General features: G+C 38.7%; 4 protein-coding genes across 6 annotated transcripts; 1 reads left to right on the plus strand and 3 right to left on the minus strand.

Annotated features, from left to right (window-relative positions):
- Positions 1-261: 261 nt before the first annotated feature.
- Positions 262-1,414, minus strand: LOC117631826 (fasciclin-like arabinogalactan protein 12). Its single transcript, XM_034365142.1, has one exon. The coding sequence runs from the start codon at positions 1,278-1,280 to the stop codon at positions 414-416; it is 867 nt and encodes a 288-aa protein (XP_034221033.1). The 5' UTR covers positions 1,281-1,414; the 3' UTR covers positions 262-413.
- Positions 1,415-3,700: 2,286 nt separating this feature from the next.
- On the minus strand, positions 3,701-4,889 carry LOC117631295 (fasciclin-like arabinogalactan protein 12). The gene has a single exon (XM_034364367.1). It carries the CDS (start codon positions 4,796-4,798, stop codon positions 3,971-3,973), a length of 828 nt encoding a protein of 275 aa, XP_034220258.1. The 5' UTR covers positions 4,799-4,889; the 3' UTR covers positions 3,701-3,970.
- A 2,675-nt stretch (positions 4,890-7,564) lies between these two features.
- LOC117630797 (WD repeat-containing protein 20-like) lies at positions 7,565-11,943 on the plus strand. 3 transcript variants are annotated; one of them, XM_034363578.1, is made up of 11 exons: positions 7,565-8,026; positions 8,164-8,463; positions 8,575-8,683; positions 8,767-8,860; positions 9,179-9,266; positions 9,377-9,460; positions 9,765-9,861; positions 9,943-10,030; positions 10,198-10,303; positions 10,415-10,507; positions 10,786-10,969. In XM_034363578.1, exons 1-11 carry the CDS (start codon positions 7,775-7,777, stop codon positions 10,861-10,863), a joined length of 1,389 nt encoding a protein of 462 aa, XP_034219469.1. In that variant the 5' UTR covers positions 7,565-7,774; the 3' UTR covers positions 10,864-10,969. The 3 variants fall into 3 exon arrangements, with proteins under 3 accessions (XP_034219469.1, XP_034219467.1, XP_034219468.1); XM_034363576.1 differs by lacking the exon at positions 10,786-10,969 and adding an exon at positions 10,976-11,943 and having other exon boundaries at positions 7,567-8,026; XM_034363577.1 differs by lacking the exons at positions 9,377-9,460; positions 10,786-10,969 and adding an exon at positions 10,976-11,943 and having other exon boundaries at positions 7,567-8,026.
- A 201-nt stretch (positions 11,944-12,144) lies between these two features.
- On the minus strand, positions 12,145-14,397 carry LOC117630798 (DNA polymerase epsilon subunit C). The gene is made up of 4 exons (XM_034363579.1): positions 13,875-14,397; positions 13,693-13,777; positions 12,678-12,719; positions 12,145-12,578 (listed from the first exon to the last, which is right to left on the minus strand). The coding sequence occupies exons 1-4, from the start codon at positions 14,337-14,339 to the stop codon at positions 12,505-12,507; spliced, it is 666 nt and encodes a 221-aa protein (XP_034219470.1). The 5' UTR covers positions 14,340-14,397; the 3' UTR covers positions 12,145-12,504.
- Between the last annotated feature and the right edge of the window lie 9,312 nt (positions 14,398-23,709).

The following is a 23,709-nucleotide window of genomic DNA, read 5'->3' on the forward strand; positions in this document are numbered from 1 at the left end:
CATAATATGTCCTACTTTTATGGAACATAACTACCCATTTTATCTTTTCTTAATTCTAAAAATAAAAGAAAAAAGAAAACCAATTGGCATATGCGTGAGTGTGTGCCAAGAGGCTAGTATATATTTATTCTAAAAATACATTAAACAATGTACTCCAAAAATGAAAAAGGATTGATCAAGACGCATGTACTAATTTTGTGGAAGAATTTACACAAGTTTCTCAAAATACACAGAAATCGAAGATGAATACAAATGAAAATATTACAGATACAAACAACAAAACAGATAAGAACCCATTGGTCTCACATACAGATCACATTCCTGACATGCAAAACAACAATTATTCCAAACCAGTCACCGTACATCATTACCCTTCAAATTCAACCCAACTCCAATTGGAACAAACAATTTTGTCAACAAAAGCTTAATGCTGCAGCAGCAACCATAGCAACTGCAACGGAGACAATGCCATTAAATTTAGGGATCAGAGTAGGCACAGCAGCAGACTTCGTCAATTCAGCAACAGGACTGTCATCAGATGATGACGTCTTTTTAGGCTTCTCTTGCACCGGAGCCGGTGCCGGTGAAGGTGGGTGATGCTTGGGAGCAAAAACACCATAAGGCTGGAGCACACTGTCAAGTTGGTAAATAGCAATTTGACTATCAGAGTAGACAGTGCCTGAAATGGAGGTGTTGACAAGACCAGATGATATGTTGACTGCCCTGCCTGATGTGGTAATGTTTAGTGGGTACTCAAATCCATCTCCAGCTTGGGTCCTCACTGGGTTGCTGAGAGTTTGGAAGTTTTGGATTGTGAGAAAATCTGGGATCAGATGGAATTGTAAGAGCTGGACTTTTTGCTCATCACTCAAAGAGTTGAGTGAGCCTGTGCTGAGCTTTGAGAAGGCACTGTCAGTGGGGGCTAAAACGGTGAGTTGGCTATTTGAGTTGTTGAGTTGGCTGTAGAGCTGGTTGTCTACTTGGGTGCTTTTCAAAAGGCGGATTAAGACATTGAAGCCACCTGCTTTTTCAAGGATTTTGGTGATGTTGGTTGGGCCTGCAGGTGCAGGGGCATCAGCTGGTGGTGCTGGAACTGCTGGCCCTGTAATTGCTGGAGCAGCTGGGGCAATTGGGGCAGCTGGGGCAATTGGGGTAGCTGGGGCGGCAGGAGCAGCCGGAGCAGCAGCAGGAGCTTGGGATATGATTTTGGTGCAATGGGAAAGGAAGATGAGTGTAAGTGTGAGTGAGAAAAGAGGCTGATTCTGAAGCTTCATCATCATGTTTTTGAGTGTGATGGGTTTTGGCTTCTTAATTTGCTTGAAAACAAGTAATGCCAATGCAGGAGTGGTGCGTGCACAAGGTGTTTGATATTTTGTGCAAGTGTTTGATATGAGTTTTGGGGGGAATGGAGAGGGTTTTTATAAGTGGTGGGAGATGAGGGATTTAGGTGAGGAGGGTGATAATTATTTGATCAGATATACACCCTTCGCAGTTAGCATGTCTGTCTTTGTTGGGAAGGTGAGAGAGAGGAAATGTAAGAGTGAGATTGTGGTGTTATAGCTACTAGTTTGCTTTCATCTAATCATTTGGTGTCTAGGATTTGCCTAGTTAGCTAATCATTTGGGGTTCAGGATTTACCTCCACAAAAGCCTAACGCTTGTTTTGTTTCTAATTAAAACTTTCTTCTATTAACTTCCTACCCCGAAGAGTCCTAACCTTCGGGGTCCCGAAAATTATCTAATCATTTGGGGTCCCGACAATTTTCTTCTCTTTCTCATATTATTCTGCTCTAGCTCCCTCCTCCTCTTTCTTTTCTTCTCAATCTCTCTCTCAGCCTCTCTCTATTAAACAAATACGAGATGTGACTCGAGTTCTCCTAAGGTATACAATATTACAATTTGACTCAATCCACAAAAGCCTAACGCTTTTATCTAATCATGTAGGCTAATGCTGCAAGATCCTAAAATGCATTGTTGCATCAACATCTTGAAACACAGTTTGCTAATGTATGTATAAATTGTGATAACTAAGCACTCTTGGAATGTACTTAGCACTCTGTCTGTTGAGTTTGGATGGAATAATACTTAGCACTCTCTCTGTTTTGTGTAATTGGGGGCTCTAGGCCCACACAAACTAACTACGTGTTTTTAGCAGTCGGTGTACCAGTATTGCATGGGTTCCCAAAGGCAACGGTGTTTTTGTTGCTGCTCATGCTGATGGAAACTTGTATGCGTATGAGAAGGCAAGCCTTAACCTTCAGCTTTTCTTTTCTAAATGCTATTTTCTTCTTGTCTGGTTTTACTGTTTCTCTTGTTCTACTACATAAACTAAAAATCAGTGTAATGTTGTTTTTGGCTCAAATTTGGGTTATGTTTGTTATAGGTTGAGGATCAATTATTGTTTTGGAGATTGTTCGGGAGTCTTTGGCTCAAATTCTGCAATGTAGTTTCGGTTTCGGTACAATTAGTTTTTCCATAAAACTGTTGTTCTGTTTATGTTTTAAGTACATTTGTTTAGGGATCATTTCAATTTTAGTTATGTTCTTTTTCTGTATAAAAAATTTTCTATTCATTGATATCTACATTATTTTGTTATAGAATAGTAGTTGATTGTAGTTTCTGTTTGTTTTTTTCATTTACTATGACTGTGTCACTTCACTAATATCTATATTATCCTGCGATAGTCTAGTAGTTGATTGCAATTTTTTTTTTTCTTTTTGCAGTTTCTGTTTTTGTTGTATTTTTCTTAGAGTTATAAATGATTGAAATTTATGTGTTCGTTTTACTTCATTGATATCTACATTGTTTTGCTTTAGAGTGGTTTATCGCAGTTTTTGTTTTTACATTGTTTTTCTTTATTGCAGTTTTGTGTTTGTTTCACTTCAATGGTACCTACATTACTTTGTTATAAAAGTAGTAGTTGATTGCAATTTCTGTGCAGTGCAATTTACGTTTGACGTACATTTGATAAGAGATCATTTGAGTTTTATTTATCTTTTTTTAGGGTGGTGCATTTTTGTTTTTGTTTTACTATATATATTGTTTTGTATTGCAGTTTATATTATATGAACCTAAAAAATACCAATATAATATAATTTTGTAAGTTTAAATTGACTTATTTGTGTATAACTCTACAGCATGAGGGATTTGGTATAAATTGTGCGTGAAGCAGTGTTGAATAATTTTTTTTTTAAAGTTGACTGTTAATATAAATATTTTGTAACTAAACAAATATCATAAAAATAAGGTTAGTGTAGTGGTTTGTATTGAGCCTTCATCCTTTGAGGGTCAAGGAGGCGACGGTGGTGGCTGGCTGGAGGTGGGTCACAGGACATGTGGCATAGGGTGATTGACTTCAAATAAATTGATTAAAATATAAAAGGAGCGGCAATTTGTGTAATTTTTAGATTTTTTATTATATTATTGTAAATTGGAGAGTATATTTTAGTCAATGAGCTTATCTAGAATAAGTAAAATTCTCTTATCAGATACCACATTGTTATAGTATATATTGATCTTATACCAAAACTCCCTAGATTTTATACATCTCTCTTATAACGCGGTTCAAAATGTAGTAAAGTTTTATTGATTGTTGGTACGTCACACTTATAATATTGTGCACACCTCAACAAATTTCGTGTTCATATGCTGAAGCATTCAAGATCAATTTATTCTAAAAATTCAAAATGGTACTCCAAAAGTGAAAAAGGATTGATCAAAACCCATGTACTAATTTTGTGGAGGAATTTACACAAGTTTCTCAAAATACAAAGAAACCGAAGATGATTACAAATGAAAATATTACAGATACAAAGAACAAAACAGATGAAGAACCCAATGAAAAATTTAACTAAACAGTATTGGTCTCACATACAGATCACATTTCTGACATGCATAACAACAATTATTCCAAACCAGTCACCGGACATCATTACCCTTCAATCCAACTCCAATTGGAACAAACAATTCTGTCACAAAAAGCTTAACGCTGCAGCAGCAACCACAGAAACTGCAATGGAAACAACGCCATTAAGTTTGGAGATCAGAGTAGGCACAGCACCAGACTTCACTTGAGAAACAGGACTGTCATCAGATGACGTCTTCTTAGGCTTCTCTTGCGCGGGAGCCGGTGCCGGTGAAGGTGGCTGAGGCTTGGGAGCAAAAACACCATAAGGCTTGAGCACACTGTCAACTTGGTAAATAGCCAATTGGCCATCAGAGTAGACAGTGCCTGAAATGGAGGTGTTGACAAGACCAGTTGTTATGTTGACTGCCCTGCCTGATGTGGTGATGTTTAGTGGGTACTCAAATCCATCTCCAGCTTGGGTTCTCACTGGGTTGCTGAGAGTTTGGAAGTTTTGGACTGTGAGAAAATCTGGGATCAGATGGAATTGTAAGAGCTGGACTTTTTGCTCATCACTCAAAGAGTTGAGTGATCCTGTCTTGAGCTGTGAGAAGCCATTATCAGTTGGCGCTAAAACTGTGAGTTCACTGTTTGAGTTGTTGAGTTGGCTGTAGAGCTGGTTGTCAACTTGGGTGCTTTTCAAAAGGCGGATAAAGATGTTGAAGCCGCCTGCTTTTTCAAGGATTTTGGTGATGTTGGTTGGGCCTAGTGATGCAGGGGCATCGGCTGGTGGTGATGGCACTGCCGGCCCGGTAATTGATGGGGCAGCAGGGGCAGCCGGGGCAACTGGGGCAGCTGGGGCAGCAGCAGGGGCTTGGGCTAAGATTTTGGTGCATTGGGAGAGGGAGATGAGCAGGAGTGTGAGTGAGAAGAGAGGCTGATTCATCATCTTCATTTTGAGTGTACTTGGATTGGATGTGGCTTCTTAATTTGCTTGGAAACAATTAAGAAGCACAAGGTGTTTGATATTTGGAGAAGGTGTTTGATATGAGTTTTGAGGGTAAGGAGGAGGGTTTTTATTTGTGGTGGGAGAGGAGGGATTAGGTGAGAGAAACTTAATTCTGTGAGCAGTAATGCAACCTTAGTAGTTAACATGTCTGTCTTTGTTGGGAAGGAGAGAATGAATGCAAAGTGAGATTAGGGTGTCAGAGCTACTAGTTTGCTTGGGAAAGCAGGAAGAAGAAAAAAAGAAAGCAAATCAAGTGGGTGTGGGCAAATAAAGCTACAGAAGTGTATGATTGCTTTGTTTTCACTTATAATATGTATGCTTTAGGCAAAGGTAAAAAAAAAAAAATCATGAAATCAAATAAAGAGATGCATATGCCGAGCTTAATACCAAACCAGAAATAAAGAGATGCACATGATTTGCTTGCAATAACAAACTTACGGAAGAAGTGTGGGTTTTTGCTTTTGTGCAAGAGCAAATGATGATGATGATGATTGATGAGGATTTGCAACTTGTACATATGCCCTATGTATGGCCCAACCTCATGGATAAAATCCCTTGCTCTGTGTCTCTGCTGATTGCTCCAAGGAGGTCACCTTCACAGATCTTTCTATTTTCCTTTTGTGTTTTTTGGTGCAGGGACCTCTATCAGTTGACATAGCCATTTTGATTCTGAAATTTCTCTTTCTATGTGTTTCATTGAAGCAACTTATAATAAATTGAACATGTTCACTTCATATATAAATAATTACATTATAATTAAAGTCAAAATCAAATCTGTGAAACTGTACGTGAGAGCGAGAGCTGAACCATGTTAGGGCTGCTCTAGGGGTTCTTTTTACAATTAGCCCACCTCTCCTAAGCTCATCTGCAACAGTTCACCCATTTATAAGCAAAAAAAGACCAGACATTCAACTTCAACAAACTTGGCAGTATTTTTTTTCTTTTCTGGTATATGTAAGTTGAAAACTTTAACAATTAGCATACCTCCATACGTTATCTATATCTCACACTAAAAAAATGAAAACTAAAAACCAAAAACAAAAGCATATGTGGGTTAGGTTAGTTGGTCAAGACAGTGCGGTCATCCCCTTGCACTCGATTTCAATCCCCCTCCATTTACATTAGAGTAGTTTAGAATAGGCAAAAACTCATTTTTGGTCCCTATAGTTTACCAATTTTACCACTTTGGTCCCTGTAGTTTCGATTTGATCAAATTTGTATCTGTATTTCAATTCCGAGCAATTCAAGGACAATCCCCAATTTTTTATCAAATTACTATAATATTGAAGGACATTTCGGTCCAACTTACAACCCTTCCACAATCACCCCCACAAAAACCCAGCAACCCCTACCCAAGATAAAATAGGTACTTTAGACTTGAAAGCATAAGAAAAACTACATTAGGGGTTGCTTGGGTGGCTAGGGAGTAGTTGTGGAGGGGATGCAAAATTGGACCGAAATACCCCTCCATATTAAAGTAATTTGATAAAAAAAATTGAGAGTTGTCTTTAAATTGCTCAAAATTAAAACTATAAAGATAAAATTAATCAAATTAAAATAATATAAACCAAAATGATAAAACTAACAAACTATAGAAACCAATACTAATTTTTACCTTTAGAATATCCCACTATTTGTCTTAGTTGTCTTGGCATCGTAGGTATCCAAAAGTTGAGTAACGACAAGTAGTAGAGAATCAATTGTACTTTTACTTAGCTTATACTTATATTGAACAGAGAGAGAGAAGAAAATTAAGAGCCCATCAGCCTTGTCATCTCCAGTTACAAATATTAGCCCATCTTAGAAACCCACATGGAGCCAACCCAACCCAAATAGTGAACGCACAACAAAATGAAACGAAAGGAGGCAGTGGCAATTTATGATACGACTTTATACCCGACACGAAGTTTTTAACTGTTTTTTTGTTGGGAGACCCGACATGGATTTTTAGCGGTTTAGGTACTGATAATAAACAAGTCAAGTTAATGTAAAATTCAACAATTTAATTTCCACACAATAAATACAATTAACTAGTATAACATGAATTCAACTTCTTGTTGCGTTTAGTTATTGAAAAACTTGTATTCGTATTCAGTACCTTTATTGCTTTGTACTTGTTTTGAAGAAATTAATTTTTTTTCATTAATATGTAATGTATTAAGTGTTGTATAATAATATGACATTCTTTCTTTTATTATTATAGTTTTATAAGTATTCATTGACTAAGTGAAACTTTATCTTATAAGTAATTCATAAGGGAGAGGTTTTGTTTAGAAATTAAGAAAATAATTATGTATGTGAGTTAATTCGAATCACTTTACAAACAAACTAAAATAAGATAACACGTCACTTGGTATAAAGTTATTCGTTATTTTTTTATGCACACATGAAATGTCACTACTTAAAATGAAATAACACACCACCAATTTGATGTTAGTTGAATTGGATTGGCCCAAACTTTTAACGTGCTCCTAAATAATTTTGAATTTATAACTCTATTATCTTTCTTAAATTTGAAAAAAAGTAAATGATAACACATCATTTACTTTGCAACACGAACATGAAATGACACAAATGGTCAAACTCCTCTAGTGTTTCTTTTTTCTTTTTCAATTTTTCTACAAGTTAACAACCAGCAAACACGTGGACTTGCCCTCATCCTTCCTAACACTGACCTCCATCTCCATTTGTTCTCTAAAGTCCAAACTCCAAAGTCAACCACGTTCCATATAGAAGAAAACAAAAACCACACTTCCCTTTTCCTTTCCCACTTTCACAATTTCATCGGAGACACCAATACACCGCGAAGCACCCGATTCCTCCTCTCGCCGAGAAGAAGAACAGCATACAAGAAAAGAGCACCCAGTCAAAAACACTCTACGATGTTGTTTCTGTCTTAGAGTCTGTTGAATTTCGTCGACGATGTTCAACAACGGCTACAACAACAGCAACAGAAACGGATTGAACTCGATGTCGCCCACATCATCATCGACAACGACGACGACCCAAACGACGTCGTCTTCTTCGTCTTCCTCAGCAGCAACAACAAATTCCCAAACCCAGTCCCTTATAAAGGCCTATTTCAAAACCCCAGAGGGCCGCTACAAGCTTCACTCGGAGAAGACTCGGCCTCCCAATCTCCTTCCTTATTCGTACGCCAAGTCAATTTCTCAGGTACCCAAACGAATTTAATTGATGAGTGTGATCCAAACAGGGCCTAATTAATTGCTGGGTTAGTTGTCTCTCTCGCTCTCTCTCTCTCTCTCCCTCTGTTGACTCGGAGTTAGTCAGTGTTTGGTTGTGAATTTTAGGTGACCGTAGCCCAGCTCAAGGATAAGCCTAGCCAGCCTGCGCTGACGCCCAGTTTCAGCACCACAGGAGTGAGGTCTGCGGCGGCGAGGCTGTTGGGAGGAAATGGTGGCAAAGCTCTCAGCTTTGTGGGAGGGGGTGGCTATAGCAAAACCAGCAATGGAAGTAGTAGAAGTAGTCATTTTGGAGGGTCTAATGGGACCCATTATACAAATAGTTCCAGTCACGGTGGCAAAGGGTTCTTTTTGGTTTTCAATGTTGGAGATACTGTTTATATCAGTGACCTCAATTCGCCTGACAAGGTAAATTTGGTGTTCTTTGGGATGTGTTTGGATTTTTTGTTGGGTTTGGACATTTTGGTTTTTGTTTTTTTGGGAATTTTGTGTAAAGGGTTGTGGGAAATTTGTGTGCAGGATTCTATAAAATCATTGCATTTTAGTAATTCGAATCCGGTGTGTCATGCATTTGATTCTGAAGCCAAGGATGGGCATGACTTGCTTATTGGATTGAGCTCTGGAGATAGTAAGAATTTCATTGTATATAGTCTACGGGGTTTTCTGAAGATGAGGGTGTTTGTGACTTGCTTACTCTGTGTGTTGTTGTAGTTTATTCGGTGTCTTTGAGACAGCAATTGCAAGATTCTGGAAAGAAGCTTGTTGGTGCCCAACATTATAACAAAGAAGGTTCTGTCAGTTGCAGGCAAGAATTTAGTCTCAACTTCACTTTCTGACACTTCTTTATCTGTTTATTTTGTCTTCTTTATTGTTTCTGTTGTTGTTGCTGTATGTTTCTATCGGGAATGGAAGTCATCATAATTTATGGTGTACAAATGTGGGTTGTTGTATCAACATCTTGAAATACAGTTTGCTAATGTATGTATAAATTGTGATATCTAAGCACTCTTGGAATGTACTTAGCACTCTGTCTGTTGAGTTTGGATGGAATATACTTAGCACTCTCTGTTTTGTGTAATTGGGGGCACTGGGCCCACACAAACTAACTACTTGTTTTTAGCAGTCGGTGTACCAGTATTGCATGGGTTCCCAAAGGCAACGGTGTTTTTGTTGCTGCTCATGCTGATGGAAACTTGTATGTGTATGAGAAGGCAAGCCTTAACCTTCAGCTTTTATTTTCTAAATGCTATTTTCTTCTTGTCTGGTTTTACTGTTTCTCTTGTTCTACTACATAAACTAAAATCAGTGTAATTTATTTTAGAGTAAGGATAGTGCTGCTGAATCTTCTTTCCCTGTTATAAAGGATCATACTCAATTTTCGGTGTCTCATTCAAGATCCAGTAAGGTAATATAAATGGTTAAAATTTCATTGCATGTATTAAGTAGTTCATTGTTATGCATATTTGCTGCTTATGTAAAACCTTGGCTTTTAAAGATCACCCTATTATTTTCAGGTCCAGATCATATTAATACTGTTGTTGGCCATTATAACCAACATTTTTGTTGTCGCTGCTTCTACAATACTCACATATGGCTAATCAAAATTGGAACTTTGTATTTCCTTCAAGAACCAAATATAGAACTATTGACCATCTTCCTTGGGGTTTCTTGTTTTCTTCACCTTTTTTTCCTTTTTATGTTTTATCCAGAGTAATCCAATTTCCAGATGGCATATTTGCCAAGGTTCAGTAAACAGCATTGCTTACGCACCAGATGGGAAATATTTTGCAACAGTTGGTAGAGATGGTATTTCTCTATCTGTTAGGCTTGTGACTTTATGGATGAGTGCATCTGTTAATTGGTGTTGATGTTGGGTGCTATATGTAGGCTACTTGCGAGTATTTGACTACTCAAAAGAACAACTAATATTCGGTGGCAAGAGTTACTATGGCGCTCTTCTTTGTTGCGCCTGGAGGTAAAAAGTTTTATTTTATTTATTTATAAATTTCATTGACATTTGAATTATGCTCGATCAAGTCTAAACCCTTGTGTATCACATGATGTCTTCATTAGTGATATTTGTCAATAAGAATTACACCTTATGATGCTCCTATTTGACCTTCATTACGTGTTGTTTCTCAGTCCTGATGAGAAATACATTTTGACTGGAGGGGAAGAGGATCTCGTTACAGTATGGAGCATGGAAGATCGAAAGGTAGTAGCTTGGGGTGAAGGGCACAACTCATGGGTACAGTTTCAGCAGAACTTTGTGCATATTAATTGAGTTCTCCCTCCCTCCCTCTTTTTCATTTATCATAACTCATGGAAATCTTACGCCTTTTGGCCTTAATGTTTGCAGGTTAGTGGTGTGGCTTTTGACTCATATTGGTCACCACCAAGTTCAGATGACACAGAAGAAAATATTGTCTACCGTTTTGGTTCTGTGGGTCAGGTATTTGCTTTTCTTCCCTTCTCTAACCCCCCAAAAGTCAATGCTGAGATCCCATGCTTAGCTTATTTAAGAATACAAATCAGTTAAGAGCTTATCTTTATCAGCTTATAGTATTTTATATCATTCCAACTCCACCCCATCACCCTGCTAAGCTACACATTCTATCGAAATTTTCTCGTGATGGTTAGTATCAAATTATATTTAGCTATAAGTTTTTTTTTTGTTTTTTTAATTCTTTTTTTCCAATGGAGACTAAATCATTTAACTCCAATAGCTAGGTGTGGGATTTCCAAAATATTTGGTCTGCAGTCGTGGCTGTACAAATTTGCTGGAATCAAAGACAAACTGGGAGATGATTTATTTTTTAGCCTAATATTGGTCCATGAAATATTTTCTTCTATGGTGTGACACCGTGCCAATGTTATTTGCTTGTCATGCTACTTCCACCACTTATACACATGTTTACAGGACACAAAATTGCTCCTGTGGGACTTGCCTATGGATGAGATTGTAGTGCCACTTCGCCGGAGTTCACTTGGTGGATCTCCAACGTTCAGCACCGGTAGCCAGTCATCCCATTGGGACAGCACTTGTCCAGTTGGCACTCTTCAACCTGCTCCAAGCATGCGGGACGTTCCAAAGCTCTCCCCACTAGTGGCACACTGCGTTCATTCTGAGCCCCTATCTGGCTTAGTTTTCACAGAGGAAGCAATTCTCACTGCATCTTGGGAAGGGCATGTCAAAATTTGGAAGAGACCAAGCGAACCTGAAAGTAAATCAAACTCAGAATCCCTGGTCGGTTCTAGTTCAAAGGACCAATCCCTCATGGGCAAAGGTTACACAGAATTGTCGAAAAGCAAGCCATTGGCTGAAAGTAAATCGAACAACTCAAAAACCCTGCTAGGTGCTAGTTCAAAGGACCAACAATCACTGACAAGCAAAGGCGGTGTTTTTAATTTCAAAGAAATGTCAAAAAGCACTCGTTTGGGATACCTTCCATAGAGCTGAATCTCCGTTTGAACCTGTAATTATGCCACTTCGAACGACTTGGTGCCTTCAGAATATCATGTAAATGCATACCGGCTCATCGAGTTTATTTTTAGTCAATGGCTATGCGCAGAGGACGTAATCTAGCTCAAGGTAATCAATGACGATCTCTTTTAGATAAGAGGGATAGAGAGTCGTAGGGAGAGATGCACTTGTTATAATTGTGGTTTTTTTTTTCGGTTTTTGCTAGAGTAGGTTTACAACTTACAACTCACAATGCTCACTTAATGGTGACCGAAAATTATCCATAGAACAATACATGTACAAATGCCATTATTTTGCATCAGCAGGGATGCAATCTTTTCATTATCCTTGTAACTTAAGAGAATCTACTTTTGTAATGATTACATTGGTGAAAATAAAACAATATGCGTCTTCCTTGCCTGAAATTTGACTGCATTGGTGTACATGACAGAAATGTTCTTTTACAGTATAGGTCATTTCTTTTATATGGTTTTGAATATGAATGCTGCTTGGTTTGGTTTTGTGTCTAACAGAATGATTCTCTCACAGAAAATTTTATTTTCAAAGTGCACTAAATTACAAGTTAGGGGCAACCAGCTACAATCGCGGGCATATACCATCACAAAAATCCTAAATTCAAGCATGATGAATAAATGAAATTCATGGCCACGCAACCATAAGACATATCAGTTGTTCTCAGGACAAAGTACCTACCATGATATCTTTCCCATTCATTTGAAAATTTCTAAAATATTGGAAATGTGGACCAGATTTTTTTTTGTTTTGAAAATACTGCTGGTTTAGCAATCGCTAGCAACAATTAGACATTTGACTGCTCTCTAAGGTAATGCTGCTTTCCCAGCTCACTTGCCATCTAATGGAAGACGCCTAAAAACACAAAATTTTCATACAGCAAGTGTATCTAGAATACATTATACAGAGCCTAAAATTTCTTAGTGGCCTCGATTTAGCATGTTCTGAAACTCCTAGTCCGCTTTTGCTTCGGCTAATTTTCTCTTTGCCAATGCATCCTCCGCTTTTACTTTCTCAGGAACATAATCTATGCACATAGTTGGTTATGCATCAGGCAACATAAATTAAGGCAGAGTAATACCATATATTTAACTATCGAAGCAATGAGTTGAAACTTAAAAGATACCTGAAAGAAAGTCATATCTCTTTCGTTTAGAGACAACTGTGGCTGAAACAAGAATAAAGCACGTTATTATGACTGGGAATTAACATAACCTGCAATAAGCAAGTAGGACTGTACGTCTCATTTGTTTTAGCTCGACTGATTCGGATAATAATTGTCTTTCAAGAACTAGTTTTCCCTTGTTGACACCATTTGTACGAACTTGTAAGCGAAGTTTAGTAATCAGTTTCAAGTATATGGATGAGAAAAAGGTTCCGTTGATAAGCTCCGCACAGTCTAACTCTAAAATGGAAAAACTTTTTAGTGCGGCAGCCAGAGGGCTTTTTCAAACACAAATGCGACTATCAGAAAAAGCAAACAAACGAAGGAAATAACAAAACAAATATGAGGTTCTTCACTTTTAACAAAATATTCTGTACAAGACTTACCCACTCTAAGTTTTCAAGCTGTCAAATGCTTGTTTTACATTGAACAATCTAAATCAAAACATTGTTCCTTCTAACTGTACAACTTGGTGTCCATTTTTCTTATGCACAAAACATATGCCTGTCGTTAACTTGCCCGCAAAATACAACACAACTCTAGTAAAGATGGCCATATGATGTTCATAAGGAATACTAATTAAGGGCATTAAAGAGGTCATTCTGAACTCCCCACTGGGTCCGTACTCTCCATTCCTTTCCAAATGGAGAGGTGCTACATTTACGAGGAAAAGGAGATGCTAACCCGATTTCCATTTTTATTTGAGCATGTAAAACAATACCTCAAATGATGAACCAAAGCATGAGAATGCAATAGCAGTATCACATTTGAGAAAAATTCTGAATATCATTTCAAAGCTGTAAACCAAAAGAATTGAACCAATTTGATCCAAATGTTCAGTACTCGTAACAATGCACTAACCACAGACAAACTACTGCTACTTGTCACTTCCAAACAGATTCAAAATAAAAAGTGAAACTTTGATTTAAATCCAAAAATAAATTTATAAAAAGAGTGAGAAAGAGAAGTTACATACATAGGTGCTTGTAAGCAAGAGACTTTTTCCTATCCTTAACACAACAAGCATGTGCATCTTCACAAAACTTCTGAAGGAACTTCTCCTGCAACAGAATTTAAAAAATATTTAATAATAAAGAAAATAAAATAAAATAAAGATCGAAACCCTAAATACTAAAATCGAGAGGCAGAAGAGAATACAGTGGCTTTGTTGACGAGGAAAACGGCGTCGTGGCTAATGCGCATCTCCGAATCTTCGCTTCTGATAATCCTCTTAACGCGCTCCATCGGAAACGTATACGACTTCACCTCCTCTTTCTCTTCGACCTCTTCTTCTTCTTCTTGCTTCTGCTTTCGTTTCTTGTTGCTCTGCTTCGATTTCGGGGTGGGCGTTTTCGTAATTTTACCCCCATTTTGCTTTGTGTCTTTCAGGGACTCGGAGCTCGACGATGGAATCACCTCTACGTCGGAGTCGCTCACATTGCCATTGCTGGTCTGGTTCTTGTCGCTGATCGTTTTCTTGGTGCCGGGCTTCTTTGTTTCTGTGGTTTTCTTGATGCTTGGCTTCTTTGTTTCTTGGGTTTTCTTCGGTGTAATGGCTTTGCTGCTCGGCTTCTTTGTTTCTTTGCTCTTCTTTGGTGTTGTGGCCTTTCCGGGCGTCGCCATTGTTTGGGAGCTCCCTCTGCTGCAAGTGTTTTGAATAAAATCTTGGGCTGGAAAAGGGTTTTGTTTTGGGGCTTTGGTTGTGATTTGTGAAAAGGACCTGTTTTCTCGATCTCGGAGGCCTCAAGAAGGTGAGGTATGTACACAGCCCAATACGGTGCGTTTTATTCTTGGGCCTGGCCCCTCATTACCACATTACCAAGTAAGCTTGGCATATTACTTCAGCCACGGTGTCAATATTATTTGGGATCCACAATTAGTTTGGCAAACCTAAGCAGAGCTAGCCCTTGCTTATCTCCCATACGTACACAACCCATTAGTGCTTTGGGCCAGCCCTCATGACCTTGAAGTTCGAGACTCCATTACCTACCAATTCTCTGAACACTACTGCCTAGGTAGGTCGTTTTTGCTGGTTAAAAGTTTACATGTGTCGGTTTGTTGAGATACATTAACAAATCTGTAGATAGAATTATTCCCAAACAATACGATACATTAGGTTTAGGTTGTAACCATAGATTAGGTAAATTTATATCAAGATGTGTGATTTAATTGATAATATTCGAGTGCAAGAGACGAACATATTATTTTGGTCAATTAATCTAATCTATCTCACGTGAGTTAATATATGATTACACTTTCACAATGCTAAAAATAGTACAAGGCTTTAACAGCCATGTGATTATGTCAAATTGTCAATGTGCTTGTTTGTGGCAGCAACATATTCCTGTGTCATTATTGTCCCCACTCCCCTAGTTCCCTAAAAAATCAAAGATAGATTTAAATAGAAACCATCACCATCTAAAACTCAACCACCACTCAGACCAAAATGAAATCTTAACCACTACAATAATGTCACACCAAACTTATCACGTGGTATCCTTAATCACCATTGCTACGACAATCATGTAATATTGTCCTCCTCCAAAAATATCATTCAAACTTTGTCCAAGTATCCAAATTCACCACTAGGTTATTATTTGGAAATGGGAATTTCAAACATGGAGCATAATAACCAGCTTAAAATATATAAACAAACCAATAAACGGTTTGTAGCTCAAGTGATTAAGAGCGGTTACCTATATATCCGATTCATGTGTTCAAAACTCCCTCTCTCAATATATCGTTTGTGAGAGAAAAAAAAAAAAAAGTATAAACAAAATAATTCATCCACAACAATAGTTGCATTTTTATTTCTTGTGAGATACCCATTATATCAAAATAGTGCGTTGTGCCTACTCCTTTGGGGATAACCAAAATGTATGAGGTCAACAGTGTCTTCATTTAGTAATGGGATTTGGTATCAAATTATTGGTTAGCTTTAGAAATAGGGTGACTCGTGGGAGTACTTAAACGAGCACATATATGAACAAGTGTCAATCCCATTATTATTTGGTGGCTTAATTTACTTTGAAGTGGTTGGTTTGGATTGGATATTAGTGGTATATATTTGGTATATCTAAGTAGCTTTTGGCAATTGAGTTGGACCATTTTATATGGCACTCGCTAGCTGCACGCCTGCACCGCCCAAAAACAAAAAAATCTCATTTTTCCGAATAGGCCAACCCTAGCTAGGCATCTAGGTCAATACGCATATAATTGAACACTGCTACATTCTTATTTTCTGCAAATTATAGTTGATATATATATATATATACAAAAATAATTCATCAAAAACACATATTAAACTGTATTCGTAAAAAAGTAGGAGTTCTTACTTTTAAGAAAAAAAGCAAGTATTTTCGTGTCTAATTTTTATGATAAATTTGAACATCTCCTACTCGTGCAATTGATAAATGTATTATACTGGTTTACCACTATTTCCAAACCAAAGAAAATGTGTTATGTTTCATCAAACCAGGAGTTTCAATTAGCTTCTGTAAAAGTGCAAATTAATGCCAAAAGCAATGTTTATTTTGAGTTCTTGGAAAAACACTTGATATGTTACTCCTTGAGAAGGGACAGCTTCTAGAAGAATTATTTGAGCGGTACTTGTGCTTTTATAGAAACATTATTAATTTCATGTGGTTCAGCTAACAACCGACATATGCATGTTGCTCAATTTTGCTTTTTAAAAGGCCTCTGAATATTTATGTGTATAAACACTTCTATTAAGGTTAATGGATTTTTGTAGAGTGTCACAAATGCGATCCATGAAGCTTGTGTGAAATAGGTAGTGCCGGGTTCAGTTCGATAATTGAACTGATCTAGTCACACCAGTAATCGAACCTCTTTGAACTGTAAAGGGAAAATCACAATCGTCGCCACCGCCGATAGAGGCGGTTTACCGAATTTCAGTATTATAGTGGCTTTTTCGTTCCACCAGCTACAGATGGGTCTGGACTGTTGTAAAGGAGCCAAATGTGTGAAATTGTCCCTGAATCTGAGTTCAAGAATTAGACACCAAGAGTGCTTCGAAAAGATAGTTGAGCCTTAGGAAACACCCTGGTTATCTTCACCAACAAAAAACAATAGTCGCTTGCAAATAAATTTTTGGCTTAACATGAGAAGTTTGTGGCATGAAAGCTAAGCATTCATGAGTTTAGCATTAAAGATAAAGAGGGATGTGAGTTCCTATGAGAAATAGAGGTTTCAAAGTAGAGGAGAAGGAATTTTAAGAGGGTTCGTTGAGGAGAGAGAAAGAGAGGAGAAGTTGGTGGCTTGAGCAATTTTCCGGCAGCTTAACAAAAGCTTTGTTAGACTCTGGAATGGCTTGTCATAAGAGAAAATAGGAAGAGATGAAGGAATATGGCTCGAATTTGAAGGGTTCCAGGGATGAAAGGTGATACTTGCTCTCTCTAGATGTGGTTAAGATAATGGGTAGAGGATACCTTTCTTTTATAACCACTAGAAGCTCCTTCTTCCCAAGAAACCCTAATGAGTTCTCTCCAATTTTGCCAAGTCTTCCCTTCCTTTGATTCATCCTAATTTGTGAAATCCTCATTTATCCAAACACACAAAGACAAGATTTTTTGGAGCTCAAAAATCTTCCCCAGCTGCTTCAGTGTTAAACTCCTATTTTTGGCTACCCCCTCACCTTCTTTCCTTTTCTCTTCCATGGCAAGAGCTGGTAGGAGAAAAAAATAAGTAAGGGCGCTGGTTTGAAGGGTGTCTTTTCTCCTAGCAACCTGCGCGCGCTATTACCTTTTGGTTTTATCGACGATCTACTTTGAAGTTTGCTTTTGCCTATATGCTGGAGCCTCCCAACAGTCTACCTTCGTGAATGGCTTTTGGCTTCTGTAGTTGTTTTGTCTCCAGCCATGTGCTGGAGACTTTCAGATATTTTCTTGGTCATTTAGGCCTTCCTAAGGTGATGGGTTAGTGTACCAAAGGAATGGGCCAACCTCCTAAAGTGATGGACCATTTTTATTAAGGTGATAGGCCAATTTTCTGAAGTAATGGCCTTCCTATTTGTCTCCTTATGCTTACCCACACATTTGGGCTCAAGAAATGGGCTCGAGTTTTGGGGCTCCCAAACATCCCAAAACTTCCATTTCTCGGCTCATCAATGAGCCTCATGAATGCTCGTTACCATCCATACAACAACTCACTCAGCAAGCCCCATGCATTTGCGTGGCATGAGCCCACTTAAGCTTGTAGCGTGGCTAGGTGTAAAATAAAGTGTTTTCCACTTGGCATGGCATGTTGATTGGCGTGCTTGTGCTCGTGCCCGAATTTCATCGTGTTGTAAAAGGCTATGGTCGAGTCAAAACGGCGTTTGGCGGGATAATTAGCATGGGTTCATAGAGCCGGTGCATTTTATAGGCTTGGTACAACTCTTAGCTTGACATGTTACACATTTGCTTGGCATGGCACGTGGATCGTGACTCGTGCAAGCGTGTATGACGAACTTTCAAGTGCCCAAATCGAGTTTCTTCTCAGTAAGGTATCGCATTGAGCAGAGAATATATTTGGTTGGATTTTTTGGGCCTCAACAAGTATCACCAATTACGACTGTCGGTCCGATTCGATAATGGGCCAATCATTGATGAGAGTATTTGGGATTTTAGCCTAGTTTTTTGGGAACTTTTCGGGCTATGCGTGGCCATTTTTTTAGCCCAGGTTGAGGGAAATTTTGAAGCCCAATTTTATGCCAGTTTCTGGGCAATTTAGAAGCCCAGTTTTTAGGGTTGTTTCAGGACAAATCAGAACCCTTAAATTAGTCAAACCATCAATCGAAACCCTAATGTAGCAGAAAATTCAAATTGAAACCCTATTCAATACTTACTCAGCGACGAAGAAGAAGAGCCAGCAACGGTGAAGGTGAGAGGTTTCAGAGAGTTTATGGATTTGATTTCAGAGAGATGAGAGATTTTTCAGAGGATTCTATTGAGAGAGATGAGAGGTTTTTAGAGGTTTTGATCGAGAGAGATGAGAAGTTGAAAAAATTTCGATCGATGGTGGAGGTGATATAGATGGATTTGAGAGGATGAGAGGTTTGAGGTTTAAGATTTTTAGTTTGGGGATGGCTCCAATTTTCGAATCGATGATATCAAAGGAAGGGGAAAAATTATTGATTCAATGCAGTCGGCTACATTCTAAACTCTTAGAATCAGCTATTATAATGAGTGATAAGCTGACATGTGTATTTAAAATAATATATATATATATATATATATATATATATATATATATTAGTTCGGTTTGGTGGGGTATTGGGTATTGCCACCATGTTCGACCTTGGGCGGTTCAATCTGTTATACCAAATTGGTGTTAACTTTTTGGTCAATGTGAGTTTAAACTCAGTCGATTACCGTTAGTTTTTAGTTTTTTGGGTCCAAAATCTCGACCCTATAAATAGGTGAGCCGTATGGGTCAGTAATACACACCTAATAACCCAAACCAAAATATCTAAAAATTAGGATTAATTTATTCTACCCAAAAGACAATTTTGCCATCGCATATTTTAATAGGGGAAAAATTGACTTTTTGATCGAGAAAGAATTTGGCAATTCCGCTTGCGCCGTTGCGTAGAGCACGGCGAAACGAGTCCGTAGACACGGAGTTGTAACGAAGAAAATACGATCAAAATACCGCGAAGGGCAAAACGGTAATTTGGACAAAAGTTAGATTTTTATCTCTTTCTCCCTCCTCTCTCCTCATTTCTCTCTCCTCTCTCTCTCTCTCCTCCCGATCGAGCCCAGCCGTGACCTCCCTCCCTTCTCGACGCCACACCTGCTGCCACAGGCCGAGCTGATCTCCGGCAAGGGTGCCAAACGTACCGCCACTCCCCCGCCGTCCTTTCCCGAGCCGTTGCGGCCCCTGCACCGGCCGGAGTCGCCGGAATTGAGCGAAAAACCGTTGATTCTCACTCAAACTTCTCTCCTCTCGTTCTCCCTCAATTTTCCACCAAATCGTTCGAGTAAGGTATGGTTTCTCACCTATTTTTCGTGCTCTAACTGATGGATGCATGGGTTTTGATCGATTTTGGCTCTAGAATACTCGATTTTCAACTTGAAAATCGGCCGAACTTCGGCCGTCGTGATCGGCCATTTTCGGCCACTTTTTGGGGTATGTCCAAGAACAAAAGTGACTCCAAATAGGGTTTTTTGTACCTAGGATAGGAGTTTGGAGTCTTGGTTCCAAGTTTTTCCGACAACCCGGTATCGCTTTGGACACCCAATCTGCCCGCGCGTGTGGCGGCGCGTGGGAGAGGGTGGTGAGGTGACTCTATATAGTTTTGCGATCCTCGTGTCGTCACGAGCGCGTAGGATTTTGCGGATCTCGATTTGGAGTTCGTTTGAGCCCCGAACGGATTGTCCATATCGCGCGATCCTTGGGTGCAGTGTCGTCGAATTGTTGAATCGCACCCAAATTCAGATATGTCGTTCCATATGATTCCAGGATCGTGTAGGATTCGACGGATTGCGAGTCAGAGTCCCGGATACTCCGAAAACGCGAACCCTGGGGCTAGGGTTTGGATTTTAAGCGATAACTCGATTTTGGCTAATCCGACCATCCGTTTCGAACCAAATTCGCGAAACATGGTTCTTTCTCTGTAAGAAACCTTTAGAGAATCCCAGATTGGCCATCGGAGATCGTGGACCCCACGGGATCCCGGATCGGCCGGTCTGACGATTTATCGCTTAGTAAAGCTTCGGGTCTTTTAAGGCCGTTCTAATTGTCTGAAAAGCTAAAGTGGGCATAGAAGTGACTTTAAAATGAGTGCACATATTTTTAGGAGCCGGGGGCAGGGTGTTTAATTTAATTCTTTTATTGAACAGTTTTATTAATTTATTATTCTTGGTTAATCAGGCACCAGAGGTCCGATCGATCCACAGGAGGGACTTTCAAAGGGTCCAGCTAGCTCGGACCAGCAGTGAGTGGACTTTTCTTTCCTAAACGATTTTATAATTAAATTTCATATTTGATCTTGAATAATTGTTATTACATATTTTCTGAGCATGATTTGCATTGTGAAATATCTTTATTTTTATAATATTTGGTTGAGCAGCAGACTTGAGATTTTCGATACAAAGATAGTAATTTAGCTCAGACTTATCAGATTTCGGAGAATTATCAGATTTTTCTAATTAGAACCACCATGTACCCACTTGTTTTTAGTGATTACCCTCAGACGGACCGATGTCTACGGACATCCAGTCTGTTTACAGTTCTGTCAGTGCACTTGACATTGCGTCACGAGTTTCGGGGACGCTCGGACCTTGAGTGCCAGGATTTGCGGCTCAGCAGACCTGGTGTCCCGAGACCTGCCAGGATTTGCGGCTCGGCTGACTCTGTGTCCCCGAGACCTGCCAGGATTTACGGATCAGGCTGACTACGGTCCCCTGCATCCTGCCAGAGCGGCTCGAGTCGACTTGGTGTCATCGAGACCTGCCGGCGGATCGAGCTGACCATAGTCCCCTGAATCCTGCTAGATTGCGGCTCGGATAGACTGTGTGTCGCCGAGACCTGCCAGGGGAGTTGACGGATCTTTCAGGGGTACACTTAGGTGGTAGTTTTTAAAGGACTTCCAGTATTTTTATATACTTGTGGTTTTCAGTTATTTTACAGCAGTTTTATGATATTCGTGCATATTTTTACACCTGTATCGGTACGTACATACATACTTATTGCATTGAATGCTTATGATTTGATTTCAGACGAACTATAGCTTTATAACCCTATTTATCGTATACTGGGGGTTATTGTGTTTGTAAATTGATTTGAGAACATTATTTTTGTCCACTCACACCTTCGAACTTGTTTTTCGCCCCCAGGCCGTAGAAGTGCGAAGGAAACCACCCGGGCCATTCCCAGCTTCCGCAACACCACCACAAAGTGTAGGACTTCATTGTAAATTTCTTAAAGTTTTGTAAATTTGTAGAAAATGCTCTGATATGTAGTTGAAACTGAGAAACCGAGTTGAATAGTGTTTATGTGAATTATTCTGGCAGTTGGTGTGGAATTATGTGCTTGTTTGACAGGTGGAAGATTTTGGGTTTGGACAAAATACAGGGGAGACTCTGCCGAATTTTCGGCAGAAGTCTAAGGGAAATTTTAAAAGAATTTGAAACGAGATGGGTAAAAAGGTTATTGGTGCCCGACATTCGCCAGGTATCGGACACGCACAGGACTTGGCTCGAATTCCAAAGCGGAATTTGGATCGGGTCCTGTCAAACAACTCTTACACGAACTCTCTGATAGAGAACGTGCCATGTATAAATTCTACTTTATTTTATCGATTCATGAGACACACACATGAGAATGTTAAATTAAAGAGTTTGAATAACTCCTGATGTCACTAATATTTTCCATGTTGAATTCCCATCCTCTACATAACTCCTTAATAATTTTACATATATTATGTAATCATTTAACATAAATCCTCTCCCCCTCCCTCAAATGTACCAATCTAGCTCCGTAATCATGACAATTAATGGTACTAGAACTATATGAGTAATATGATTAATATGATTAGTCTACTTGAGACGAAATTCAACGTCACCCATACGACTACACACAAATAAGAGGAACTTTTTGTTTTCATGAAAGAATCCTCTGTGCTCCGACAAGTGACGTGATCCACAGCCTAAACCGAAAAAATTCTCCAACCTTAGGCTTTCAATATGCTTTCTGTCCGTCACTTGTTAGGTAAGCTGGGCGCGCACATGGAGGTGGTTTGCATTGTAGTAGTGTCTTCTTTTTCTTTTTCTTTCTTTTTCTCAAGCAAGGAAGAATGGTCATGATGTTTGATAAGGCTAGCTAGGTACCATGGGCAGGCATGTATCACATCCGGACATGCATGCGTAGGGGAAAGAAATGCTAAATTAGAACATGCAGAATCTATTTGGAGCCTGACACTGGACATATGCCCCCGGCAAGCTTGGGCAGCTCACAAGCTACGAATGATCAACCTTCCACTCAACAATAATGTTACAAAACCACCCATTCAATGTTTTTCAAATGTATCGCAGCAAAGAAAGAAATGTTTTTTCAAATGTGCACGTCTTAGTTTTCTTTCCGCATTGAGATGACTTGGGTAGAAAAACTTAGCTAGATCCGTTTCATACCTCTTTTAATTTTTATCTCTCTCCTAATACGAAAGACAAATGAAAAACGAAAGAAGCATAATTAAAAAGACACACAAAAATACATATCAACAAACAATTAAATAAATAATACAAATAATATGAATTATGAATGAAAGATACTCTTTTTTTTTTAAATAACAAATGATATGGATGATACAAGATACTCTAATTTATGATACCGACGCAGATTCGATTATATACAGTGATATATATATCAATTGATCAAATAGTACAGATTAAGACAGGTGGAAGAAAGGCAAATTGTTCTCTGTAGTGGCTTTGGAGCAGATAATGATATTTGTCCGCAAACCTTTGTTGTTTTCAAAGTCGTGCATGAGATTGAGGTGAGACTCACTTTTCTCTTGTGTCATAAACAAATTACAAAGTCCTGCATGACGACAACCGTCAAGGGAGTGGGCCGGTCACGGTGGAATTTAGACTAGGTTATCCATATGCATGCACACTGCTTCTACATGAAACTTGAAAGAATATATCAGACTCATCGCTTTATCTCTCTTCTTCCTTGCCAGCTCTTTATCATATCATTCTAAATTTCTTTATAATATTCCAACAATAATTTATATCCAGCTTGTCATAGCTCGGTTCCATATAGTATATCCTGCTCATAAAACTCGTCAACTTGCAAACTAATGATTTCAGATTCTAAAATCACAAAAAAGAAGATGCTTTTAAAATCGTTGCTAAATTCGTGAGTAGTGGCACCCTACCACTCCATGACCTAATGGACCACCAATATCATGTTGCAAAATGTGGCAAAGTGTTAATTACATTAATAACTAATGTAATAAATACACTAAAAACAATTTAAATTTGCAGATTTA

Source organism: Prunus dulcis, chromosome 6 (genome assembly GCF_902201215.1).
Source record: "Prunus dulcis chromosome 6, ALMONDv2, whole genome shotgun sequence".
Lineage (NCBI taxonomy): Eukaryota > Viridiplantae > Streptophyta > Magnoliopsida > Rosales > Rosaceae > Prunus > Prunus dulcis.

Bases quoted from the DNA above. Each gene is read 5' to 3' on its own strand.
- LOC117631826 (XM_034365142.1), bottom strand. From the start codon at position 1,280: ATGATGATGAAGCTTCAGAATCAGCCTCTTTTCTCACTCACACTTACA.
- LOC117631295 (XM_034364367.1), bottom strand. From the start codon at position 4,798: ATGAAGATGATGAATCAGCCTCTCTTCTCACTCACACTCCTGCTCATC.
- LOC117630797 (XM_034363576.1), top strand. From the start codon at position 7,775: ATGTTCAACAACGGCTACAACAACAGCAACAGAAACGGATTGAACTCG. The intron at 8,861-9,178 runs GCAAGAATTTAG...TGTTTTTAGCAG, and splicing joins GAAGGTTCTGTCAGTTGCAG to TCGGTGTACCAGTATTGCAT. The intron at 9,862-9,942 runs GTATTTCTCTAT...TGCTATATGTAG, and splicing joins TGCAACAGTTGGTAGAGATG to GCTACTTGCGAGTATTTGAC.
- LOC117630798 (XM_034363579.1), bottom strand. From the start codon at position 14,339: ATGGCGACGCCCGGAAAGGCCACAACACCAAAGAAGAGCAAAGAAACA. The intron at 12,720-13,692 runs GTATGTAACTTC...TTCTTGTTTCAG, and splicing joins TCTTGCTTACAAGCACCTAT to CCACAGTTGTCTCTAAACGA. The intron at 12,579-12,677 runs GTATCTTTTAAG...CTATGTGCATAG, and splicing joins GAGATATGACTTTCTTTCAG to ATTATGTTCCTGAGAAAGTA.